This window comes from Notolepis coatsorum (genome assembly GCF_963971535.1).
Source record: "Notolepis coatsorum genome assembly, chromosome: 6".
NCBI classification, from domain to species: Eukaryota; Metazoa; Chordata; class Actinopteri; order Aulopiformes; family Paralepididae; genus Notolepis; species Notolepis coatsorum.
This window is the reverse complement of record NC_140170.1, coordinates 158,163,798-158,176,569: the sequence shown is the minus strand read 5'-3', so window position 1 is coordinate 158,176,569 and position 12,772 is coordinate 158,163,798. Positions and strand designations below refer to the sequence as shown.

At 43.6% G+C, this 12,772-nt stretch overlaps 1 protein-coding gene across 1 annotated transcript; it reads left to right on the top strand.

Annotated features, from left to right (window-relative positions):
- Positions 1 to 9,633: 9,633 nt before the first annotated feature.
- Positions 9,634 to 12,354, top strand: drd5a (dopamine receptor D5a). Its single transcript, XM_084316784.1, has one exon. It carries the CDS (start codon positions 9,887 to 9,889, stop codon positions 11,261 to 11,263), a length of 1,377 nt encoding a protein of 458 aa, XP_084172910.1. The 5' UTR covers positions 9,634 to 9,886; the 3' UTR covers positions 11,264 to 12,354.
- The last annotated feature ends 418 nt before the right edge of the window (positions 12,355 to 12,772 follow it).

The following is a 12,772-nucleotide window of genomic DNA, read 5'->3' as shown; positions in this document are numbered from 1 at the left end:
ATTATAATGGATTATTTTTCACATTTTATCACAAAAAGGAACCCCAATAGCACAATATTGATACAAAAAAAATAAACTAGCAGAGGAAATTACAAATATGAACCATATATACTGTCTAGAATGCGTGTAATTGAGAAAAGGTTAACATCTGGTAAGTATTTTTTGCATTAATTGTTATGTTTTTATTGTTTTAAAATGCCAATAATGCTGTGGGTCCAGCAGAGCCGCGAACATTGGCTGAGTAACAAAAACGTGAACACCACACGAAGGGTTAAGTTATACTCTGTGATAGATGTACTTTACATGATTGGCTTGGGGGAAATTCCTATTCAATTCAAGCAATTCAGGAAGTCAGTTTTCTTCCAAATATATAAATGTATTTGTCAAGTGAATGCCCTTTCCCAACATATTACAAATGTTTTAAGTGAACTTGCTATCATTGGCAAATTAACTGCAGTTACTGATTACATTGTGAATTAGGTGAATTGACACCAACCCTGTCTCATACTAAATTAGCCACATCATGTTCTCTGAGAAATAGTCATATTATCGGCAAGCAGCTGAATCCCCTCTCATTTAGGATTTTCTCCTAGGAAATCCATACTGTATTCCAGTAAGCCAAACATGCAACGGTAATCTCCTTGAATGTTCTCGCCTATCTTATTTGTATTTGAAACTGAAGGGACATAGTGTACATGGATAACGTTCTCATTTACTGCACAGGAGAATCCAAACACTTGAACTGCTAAGCTAGTGACCATATTAGCACAGTAATAATGCTTTAAATATTTGACATGTTTTGCATGATAGTTCTCACTGTGTACTACATCATCTAGTATCAGCCTTTCTCGTTTCAGTCTTTCGATGTTATGTGCGATTATTGCATGTCGATGGCCTTATTTTCTGCTGTGTCGAGAGTGAGGCTGTGCTCAACATTTCCTTTTAGGTAGCATAATGATAGCATTGTTATAATAGTATACAACTAGTATACTACTATATACAATATTGAGGTTATGTGCTGTTGGGCCTTACTCTCTTCATACACCCCACTGTGTTCAAAGGCAGACACAAATATATTGCCCAAAAGATTACCCTCTCTCTAATGCAATGCATGCAAATAGGAAAAGGCATTGATGCGATGTGCCTTGTACATTATTGTTAGAACTGTGAATTTGCCCTAGCAGCCTATAGTTATTTCCATCATGTTGACACCTTGGTTTAACAATAAAATGGCTATTGTGTTGTTATAGACAGAAATGGGATTAAGATTTCGACAGTTTGATTTGGACACGAGATATGTTATTAAAAAAACATAGTTTTGACGGCTACCATTTCAAAAGCCAGACCAAAGATTGTAAATGTAACACGGGACACGTTAGCGTTGGGAATCGCAAACATCTGTGGGCGTGATTTAGCCAGTTTTTTTGTCTTTGAGTAAAAGCTACGAACCGACGTTTGTACTGTACAGTTTTATGTTTATTCAGTGTATTACCATTAGTCTGCTAGACTTTCAGAAAGTTAAGTTCTCAACCCGGTGCTATCCATTGTATCTGTTCTCAGTATGTGCCAACTTGTGGTCAATGCCTGTTTTTATAGGTCAATCGGTGGTACAATCTGCAATGCTCTTTGTAAATATTACAATACAGATCAGAATCATTAAACAGACACTGTGACAATATTCTTTGTGAAATTATAACGAATGTGGTGCTCATATGAAATTATGTATATATTAAAAAAAAAGTAATAATGAATGTATATCTTTTGCTTAAGGAAATAAAGAATAGTTTTACTTTTTTTCCCATCCAATGTATTGTTTTAACACACATGACCACCCTCCGTTAGCATGACATATGACACATGACCACCCTCTGTACATTGGAGGTGGTTGGGGGAACACTGTACAACTGTACAAGCAAAACTGTACATTGGAATATTGACAAGACCATACTTGGTCATTTACTGTACATTGGGGGGGGTTGTGTTAGGACATTTACAGGGGCCAGTTTCGAATTGCAGTCTCCCGTAGTCATATGACACAGCTGCACTCTGTAAACATGACATATGACACAGCCACAATCTGAAAACATGACATATGACACAGGCACACACTGTTAGCATGACATGACACAGCCACGCTCTGTTAGCACGACATATGACACAGCCACCCTCTGTTAGCATGACATATGACACAGTCACACTCTGTTAGCACGACATATGACACAGGCACACTCTGTTAGCATGACATATGACACAGTCACCCTCTGTTAGCATGACATATGACACAGTCACACTCTGTAAACATTACATATGACACAGCCACACTCTGTAAACATGACATATGATATGACACAGCCGCAATATGAAAACATGACATATGACACAGCTGCAATATGAAAACATGACATATGACACAGGCACACTCTGTTAGCATGACATACCACAGCCACCCTCTGTTAGCACGACATATGACCCACACTCTGTTAGCATGACACAAATATGTGACACAAAGGCAGGGCTGGACTGGGACCAAAAATTGGCCCTGACATTTTTGGCCCAGACCGGCCCACCATAATCGTTTGGACACCATCCACCAGTACACCATCCTTGCGGTCCCCTTAAATATGTGTACCTACTGTACTATTCCCCCAAACCACTACAAAGCTGGGTAGTAAGTGCCATGGACAAGTGTACCAGTGCAAGTGGACCAGTGTACTCACTCACTCTTGGCTGAATCTTGTTTTGGGTGGTGATGTAAAAACATCTGCATCATAGCAGGCTCAGGATGGGCAAAGTAGTCTATAGCCTGTTCATCCCTGTCTCTCTCTTCCACAACCTGGCTTGACTAGACATAAGGAGAGAGAGATGATTACAATTAACTGGTACATTCAGGTCCAGAATAGTTGGAATTCCCTGACAAAGATGTGCAAAAAGCTGTACAATTTAAACAATACCATACTGGTAATGAGCAAATAGTTGTTTATTCAATGAATGCATGGAGCTGTTCCATCTTATTTCATTTGATACTAACTACTCAGTTCATACAGATTTCAAGTATCCAAATATCAATGATGAATATTGCATAAGATTTACACAGTTAATAGATCACCTTCTTGTTTTATATTCATGTTCAGAGAGGAGTAATTGTTAGATCTTTGTATGTGATTTATATGGCAATTAAATCAATGGTGTGCTTGTTTGTTTACATTTACATTTACATTTAGTCATTTAGCTGACACTTTTATCCAAAGCGACTTACAAGTTCTGTACGACAAGACAGCAAGAAGGGTACAACCAGGGGCGTACCTCCCGCGGGGGACATTGGAATGTGTCCCCCGCATTTTTTCAGAATGCAGTTATGTCCCCCCCCCTTCTGACTACCTGTCCTATTATTATGCAAAGAGGAGTAGATGGGGGTCGCATTCTTGCCCTTATCTAGAGCTAAACCAGCAGCAGTGACGACACCAGCAGTGTGTGTGTGTGTGTGTGCAGTGGTGCGTTCCTGAAATCAACTGGGATTGCACTCGCCATTTGCATATCAATAGCGCCGGTCGTCAGGTGTGTTAAATACGACCGGCGCTATTGATATGCAAATAGCGAGTACTTATCTGGGCTTGCACTTAGTGCACCCCCGTCCCATGAACAGTGATGTACCTGAACGCGTTCAATGAACGATCGTTCATGAATGCGTTCGTATTTTGGGCGAACGTGAACTGAACGTACTGATTATCCGCTAAATGAACGTAATTGAGAACGCGTTCATTCTCAGCGCTGTGTAACGGAGTTCAAAAGTGCGTTCATTCTCAGCACTCTGTTATAACGGCGTTCAAAGATGTGCCAGATTTCATATGTATTTCAGCCGAAAACCCAGTTAAAATACACCGTAAACAGGCTTTAAAATTATGTGGAAAACCAACCGATCTGGCAACGCGCCTCTACACCCCCTGCTACGTCATCAGACTCATCACAACAACAGGTGAATCTGCGTCTGCGAGCAGAAGCTGAGAGCTGCGCAGCAGCAGGTCGAGAGCAGCACTCGCTCAGAGAACTCTACCTCTAGATGTCGGCGCTTGGGGATTTAAAATAGTTTAACGTTAAAGTCAGTACTGACTCAGACGGAAACAATCTAACGTTTGTCTGTAAACTTTGTCCACCCGGTTTGAAGAAGCAAGTCCCCACATCGACGCGAGGACGTCGACAGCAACATTGAGAATATGCAAACGTCCTGTTTTAGTTTTCATAATAAAGACAATTCAAGCAAAGTTGTTCCTCATGTTTTTGAAAATATACTGTAGAGATGAAAGCTGCAGTGTGGACTGAATGCGCGGTGGCAAAGCGTTATGGAAATGCCATTATTCTGATTGCTGTCTGTGTGGTTCAATATTTTTTACAAATAATAGTTTGCAGCAACGTATTGAAAAAAGAACTAACAAAATGGGCCGTTCAATATCTCCTTTAAATATGTTCGAAATGTCAAACAGACCTGGGTACCTACAGGCTACAGTCTATCACTACTTTTGGGAATCTAAGTGTTTATCCAGGTTCTGGGGCCAAGTGATTGATTGATTGAACACTTTATTAACATATTGCAGAATGGGTACAGTATAGTACAGCTCAGTCATGAATTGAAAATGGGGGACCCTGATGTAAACAAGACGAAAGTCTTTCTCTGGTCTGCATCCCCTTAACAATTGTATGTATTGAGCTGTACTGTATCAGGGTCCCCCATTTTCAATTAATCAGGACATACATGACATACAGATAGACAGTACTGCTACATCTATACATTTATGACATACAATGCAAATACAGTACTGTTTGTGATACAAAAAAGATACAAAAAATGCAGTATTGCACCCCTGGTATTTAAAAAAAATCTAGGTAGAGAGGGGGGGGGGGGGCCCTAACCCCCCCCAGCGACGTCACTCGCCACGCCCACAAATCTGTCCCCCGCACACCTGGAGAGAGAGTTACGCCACTGGGTACAACTCTATCAGCTGAGTAACAATGTTCATCAAAGTGTTGCGTGTTACAGTGTAGGTTAGTTTATTAGGACAAGTGCATGACAGTAAGGTTAGTCACGGTTAGTTTTTTTTTTTTTTTTTTTTTTATCATTTCAGATAATGGTTGAAGAAGTGAGTCTTTAGTCGACGGCGAAAGATTGGACGGGATTCGGCTGTCCTAACTGGGATGGGTAGTTCATTCCACCATTGTGGGGCCTAACAAAATTAATAGTTGGTTTCAGGTTGCCGACCGACCCTGCCGATTTAGGTGCGACCCAATATATTTTATGAGTTTAAAAAACAAACAAAAAAAACTAAAAAAAAACTTTTTTTTTTGTTTTTTTTTTTAGAATAAAGTTTCATAGAAATCTTAGTCAAACATTTAGTATTATGGATATTAAACATGCTGGCAGAGTACATGCATCCATGTTGTTGTGAACATTTTAATTAAATAAAGAAATTCCCTATCCATAGTCGCCGTGGGAAAGAATAAAATAAAAAATAAAAAATTAAATAAATTCCCTACCTACCCATGGCCAAACTGACAACCAACCTGAAACCAACAATTAATTTTGTTAGGCCCGGGGCAAGGACTGAGAATAGGCGGCTTCTCTTTGATGACCCTCCGAGAGCTTGGATAGGAGTAGGTCTGAGGCGGCCAGAAGATGCAGAGCGTAGGGGTCTTGAGGGTGTGTAGTTAGAGACCATTGACTGGAGGTAGGCGGGAGCGGTTCCCTTTGCCGCACGGTATGCTAGGTCGAGGGCCTTGAAGCGGATACGTGCAGCAATGGGGAGCCAGTGCAGGTCCCTAAGAAGTGGGGTGACATGGGCCGACTTCGGTAGGTTTGAGATCAGGCGGGCCGCTGCGTTTTGAATGAGTTGAAGAGGCTTGGTGGCAGTGGCCGGGAGGCCAGCTAGCAGTGCGTTGCAGTAGTCAAGGCGGGAGATGACTGTTGATTGGACGAGGAGTTGGGTGGCTTCTTTTGTCAGGAAGGGGCGTATCCTTCTGACGTTGCTCAGGAGGAATCTGCAGGTTCTGGTTGTCGCTGCGATGTGAGCAGAGAAGTTCAACTGGTCGCAGAGGACAACACTAAGGTTTTTGGCGGTCTGGGACGCGGTCACAGCTGCATTTTCGACTGTGATGGAGAGGTCAGTCAGGGGGGAGGATTTGGCCGGCAGGTGGAGCAATTCTGTTTGGGGAGTTTGACCTACAGTTAATGTGCCTACCATGTGAAGGTGCATGATCAATGGACAGCACAAAAACTATTTGTGTAGGTGGAGACTAGAGCTACCACAGATAGTAATAGGCTATAAGAGTAAGTAATCCATACCATATATATCATAATAGTTACCTTATTACCATACTTGGCTGAAAATAAACTTTGCTGCCTGTTGTGAATGTGTTTTTCCCTGTAGGCTAATACATAAGTAGGCATACATTTTTGCAGTTGAGCAAAAATTAGCAGTTGAGTAGGCTATATGTGCTGTGTTTTTATGTCTTCCATCGAGGACCACCTTGGCAATAAGTGTTTTAATGAATGCTTTTAGATGATATCCTCAGGAATACAAATTGGTCAAGATAATTTGTTTTTGTGATGTGTTTTTAATTTCCAAATACAAATCTAATCAAATCAAAAAAGCAGTTTTTGCAGTTGAGCTACAGGTGTTGTATATTATACAGCCTTTTCATGCATCTTTATCAAGGGAACCCTTATCCTAATGATTTTTTAAATAATATTATGATGATACGATATGGACCTAGTAGTTGGGTCATCTGTGGCACTTATAGTTTCTCAATGGATTTGTCATCTAGGAGGGTTAATAAACAAATTTAGCCGGGGTGTATTTCTTTTAAAGGCGGGGAGAATTTGTGAGATACTGCTGTGGAAATTAACTTTTTAATGGTTTGACCTACAATGATGCACAATACATGGTACCAGCCCCCTCTCAGTCATGTACCAGCCAGCCCCCTCTCAGTCATGTACCAGCCCCCTCTCAGTCATGTACCAGCCAGTCCCCTCTCAGTCATGTACCAGCCCCCTCTCAGTCATGTACCACAGCCCCCTCTCAGTCATGTACCACAGCCCCCTCTCAGTCATGTACCACAGCCCCCTCTCAATCATGTACCAGCCAGCCCCCTCTCAGTCATGTATACCAGCCCCCCTCTCAGTCCTGTATACCAGCCCCCTCTCAGTCATGTACCAGCCCCCTCTCAGTCATGTATACCAGCCCCCCTCTCAGTCCTGTATACCAGCCCCATCTCAGTCATGTACCAGCCCCCTCTCAGTCATGTATACCAGCCCCCCTCTCAGTCCTGTATACCAGCCCCCTCTCAGTCATGTACCAGCCCCCTCTCAGTCATGTACCAGCCCCCTCTCAGTCATGTACCAGCCCCCTCTCAGTCATGTACCACAGCCCCATCTCAGTCATGTACCACCCCCCCTCTCAGTCATGTACCACAGCCCCCTCTCAGTCATGTACCACAGCCCCATCTCAGTCATGTACCTGCACGACTGGCGGGGGGGGGGGGGGGGGGGGGGGGGGGGTGCTTAGTAAGCTATGTGATTGGGCCAGCCCAATGTCAGTCAGTCCCAATGGGCCGCTGTCCCAGCCTAGTAGCGGGCCGGTCGTTGAAAAAAAAATGTATACATTTTTTTTTTGAATTTTTTTATCAAATCATAACGGCCCAAATATGCGTCGGCCCACCGGGCATTTGCCCAGTATGCCAGATGGCCAGTCCAGGCCTGCACAAAGGCAACGCAGGATAAGACAGGTTGTACTTTCTTCCTTCTGTAAGAGGACAAAGCTGAATGTCAGCCGACAGTATCTGACACCTTGGAGAGTTCTCTCCTGCTTAATCTTTATTTATGTATGTATTTGTTTGTTCGTTTTCATTGGCATTTTCTTTTACATTACTGCAGGTTTGGCATACTGTGGCATATAATATAAGAACTGTTCCCATTGTCTACATATCTACATGGATTTAACACTAGTACACACACACACACACGCACACACGCACGCACGCACGCACGCACGCACCACACACACACACTACAGAAGACCTGGTAGTTCATTCTGCCACACGATGGCGCCAAATATCTAAGTTTCAATTAGCACGACTCGCTTCAGGAATTCCAAAGGCTTTTGCACGAGTCTGTTCGATTTGCAGTATTATGTTTTGTTTTCAGGTATACGTGAATAAGCTGTATAAAAGAAAATTGGCAGAAAAACATGTTGCATTATGCTTTTGGGGTGGAATATTTCCAATAAGTAATTGGAAATTAACTAATTATTAACACATCCAATATCTTACGACAAAACAACCACCTTGAATGTATAAAAGTGCAAGACTTAACATGTAGTAAATATTATTATCAGGTTGGACGCAGGGTGCTTCAGAGTGACATGACTGGCCGATATTAGGCTACTTCAGAGATTTTGGTACTGGGCACGCGGGAGGTTATTTTGACAGAGCGTCGAAACGATTTGACAGGCATATAGACACATCTAAAAATAGCCTTTATGCAACGTTTTAAAGCCGCAAACAGTAGTGCAGCCTATTGCAAAGGCAGATGTTGCTGCTCCGGCCTGTATGACTCATGCACCTTCATCTATGCTTTGTGGTTTTGGGTTTGTCCCGTGGGGGTTAGGGCGGGGCGGGGTATGTGTGTGTGGGCTTTGTGCTAATAAAATTATATAAAACAGAGCTTGGTGCTCAATCGTCGTGCACGCTAAACTATTTATTACTGAACGAGTAATTGTTAGTAAAGTCATGATAAATCCATGCCTGTATGTTGAATTTCTTTATAGGCTTATACAGTATCCGTCTAATTAAATCTAAACCGAGAGATGAGAGCGCACACTGAGAAGTGTTCATCCGAGCACTTTCAGTTTTCAGCACCACGGAGAGCTCCACATATAGCGCTGTGCGCCCGGAGCCTTTTCTTCTCCCGGTCCCGGCTGTAGTGTATATAGTCCAGGGCAGGCCTCCCTGTTCTCAAGCGGCGGTGGTTCCTCTTGATGTGACTGTTTTTTTAGTGATTATTTCATTACCTACCACGCAGACGTTGAGTAGGCCTAATTGTCTGTGTCCATGCCATGGTCTATATGGATCTGAACGATTCGTAAAAAATGTGGCTCGAAACACCTCTTGATATATATATTTTACAAGTCAACATATAGTGTATAATTAAATACAAATAATACAAAATACAAAATAGAAAACACTGGTGTGTTTTGCCGCGTTATTATCGATGCGTAATTTGGACGAACGGGCGGGTTCGTCTCTCAAAAGGATAGCGATCCCTTCTAGTTAATTGGGCCGCTCACCGACAGGCTGTAATAACTCACCTAATCCCATAGTGAGGAGCTCGTCTCGTGAGTCTTTCTCACACGCAAGGCTATATGTCTCTCTCTCGGGCACCACGCATTTCCACACCACCAAGGGAGGCGTAGGTGCCTACGTGTGTGTGCGTGTGTGTGTGTCTGTGCGTGCGTGTGTATGCGTGTGCGTGTGTGTGTGTGCGTGTGTGTGTGTTCGCTCGCTCGAGGGACTCCCTCCCCTCAGTGCACGCTCACGAACTCAGAATAGCTCGGACGCGGCTTCAGAGCGGCTGCATCACTTCGGCGAGGCGGGTCAGACGACAGGCGAGGCTACAACATGCGCTCGCCAGTGTGCGCTGCGCTCCAGCCCTTTAGCGCGCCGAACATCCCGTTCGGTTCAGCCTTAATAACGCCCTCAGATGACTTCTTTCTCTCCCTTTTACACTCTGAATCGGGATGGCAGGCGAGGGGGAAACGGGGACACTATTGTGAGTCGCTGATTACTGCGCCCAGCCACGCGCACGGGACCATGGACTGCAGTTTAACTTGAAGAGACACACATGGAAAACCCAGCGAAATACCTGTCGTCGGTGCCCATGGGTCACTCCGTACCCGTACCTCTCGGGGAGATTATGTGGAACACCACCGACACGGAGGCAACAACTAACGCTAGAAAGGAGTTGATCGTCCGGACGGTGACGGGCTGCTTGCTGTCCCTGCTCATCCTATGGACCCTACTGGGGAACATCATGGTTTGCACCGCGGTGCTCCGGTTTCGCCACCTCCGGAGCAAAGTCACCAACATTTTCATCGTGTCCCTGGCCGTGTCGGATTTATTCGTGGCCATCCTGGTGATGCCGTGGAAGGCTGTGGCTGAGGTCGCGGGATATTGGCCGTTTGGCACTTTCTGTAACATCTGGGTGGCGTTTGACATCATGTGTTCCACCGCGTCCATCCTCAACCTCTGCATTATCAGCGTGGATAGATACTGGGCCATATCCAGCCCGTTCCGTTACGAGAGGAAAATGACCCAACAAGTTGCCTTTGTTATGATTAGTGTCACATGGACGCTGTCTGTACTCATTTCATTCATACCCGTTCAACTCAACTGGCACAAAGCCAGCGAGGACGAGATGACTGGGGCGCGCAACTCCTCTGAACCCATTGTGGAAAACTGTGACTCCAGCCTCAACAGAGAATATGCTATATCCTCATCTTTGATCAGTTTCTACATCCCAGTAGCAATTATGATTGTGACGTACACGAGAATCTTCCGGATTGCACAGATACAGATTAGAAGAATAGCCACGCTGGAGCGCGCGGCGGAACACGCGCAGAGTTGCAGGAGCAACAGACTAGAGTGCCAACACCACAACACCTTGAAAACGCGAATTAAACGGGAAACCAAAGTTTTAAAAACTCTGTCTGTGATTATGGGTGTATTTGTGTGTTGCTGGTTACCTTTCTTTATCCTAAACTGTATGGTTCCATTCTGCGACAGACCGGCAACAGACAAAAACGCAGGTCTCCCGTGCGTCAGCGCGACCACTTTTGAAGTGTTCGTGTGGTTCGGCTGGACCAACTCGTCCCTCAACCCCATCATATACGCGTTCAACGCGGAGTTCAGGAAGGCGTTCGCGAGTCTTTTAGGTTGTCGTAACTTCTGCTCTAGCACGCCGGTAGAAACGGTTAACATTAGCAACGAGCTGGTCTCATATAACCAAGATACCATTAACCATAAAGAAATGGTCAACGCCTATGTCAATATGATCCCGAACGTGGTGGAATGCGTTGACCACGAGGAGACCTTTGACAGAATATCGCAGTTTTCTCATAACAATGAAAACGCAACCGACTCAGTTTGTGACGTGGACGACTGCGAGGCAGATATAAGCCTCGACAGAACTTCACCATTCACACCTAACGGTTTACACTGACTCCTGCTTGTAATCATCACCTCGTGCGTAAAAAAAAAGGATGTAGCCTATTGCTTCATTTGAGATGTGATATTGTTGTCCCATTCTGAAAAGTGATGTATCAGTGTCTAATTGCATAACAAGTGACGTCTGTGTTCATTTGTTCTATAAGGTTATAGCTTCTATTGGAGCAGATGTATCAAGCAGCTTACTCGTTTAACAAATACTTGACAAAAAAAAGTCATAAAGTTGTATTTCATATCCATCCATTTGGCAGACCGAGAGTCTGAAGCACATTTGTATTCAAATATGAAACATATAGCTGCTTATCATGGCCTCACGCCCGCCTTTCCATTGACAATTTTAATTGAGGAGAGCCTTATACACAGCACGACCCAAACAATTCACGCAAATGCAGTCAACGCCTTAGCCTATATTCCCGGAGTCTTGATGCACGACGGGAATGTTGCAGGATTAATTGCAGGATATACCAAATGCAGTATTAGTGTTCACGAAGTGCACCCCAGTGCACAGTCCACCCTTCTCACCTCGCTCTGCTCTTGATGTGCAAGCACATAACCGTGCCACAGATGGGCACAGATGATCCAAGGCTTTAATTACACGAACTATATGTTATATAAAGGCACAGATATCAGATATATAGTGTTATACATTGTGGACAAACAACTCCGTACATTATATAAAAATTATTAAAATTATGACAATTTTGATAACTTTTCATAAATAAATTTAAAAAAGAAAGAAAAACTGTAATTATTTTGAATTCCCTCTTTTTTTTTAACAGAACCAACATTTCCAGAACAGTCTCCAGTGTAGATTGCAAGCAGCTGTTAATAACCAGAGAAAGAGGAAAGAAAGTTCACATTCTACTATCAGTTTAAAAAGGTTGTCCAAGATGAGCAGAGCTCTCCGCTGTTAGTGTTGGCCCAGATACAATTAGATCTTGTTGCAAAGTGGAGTGTAGTCTTTCCGCAGAGAGCTCACACGTCAGACTATAGCGGGTCACATCATCTCACCTCCATTTCTCCATCTTTCTACTGTACAGATTACCTTATCTGAATGTATAGCTTACTTCTTGTCCTCCAAACAGTGAAGTGTGTCACCATTTTGTGTAATAAAAACGCTGTCAAGCTGAGAGGAAGCGCTGCTCTGGTATGTCATTGCTGTTGCAGCGGAGGAAGATAGCTAGTGCTCGTCACACCGTTTCACATGGCAACTGTTGTCCCAAAGCTAAATTCAACAAGTGTGCTGTAATGCCTGCGACATTTGGGGCAAATCTAATTTCACAAGAAGAGTTGGCTGTAGTCCTGTGCTGAAGACGTTAAGTGCCTATATGTGGGCCATGAATAACCATATGCCAGTGTGAAACCTTAAGGCAGAAGGCTTTAGGCAACTGATGAGACTAGACTGTTTTTGACATTTCCCAAGGAGTTAACATAACAATTGAACAACTCGAGGAACTGTTTTGGGTTGTGCTTGTTGGGAGACCCCAGCAGGCGTGACAAATAT

Excerpts from the sequence above, each read along its gene's own strand:
- drd5a (XM_084316784.1), top strand. The coding sequence starts at position 9,887 with ATGGAAAACCCAGCGAAATACCTGTCGTCGGTGCCCATGGGTCACTCC.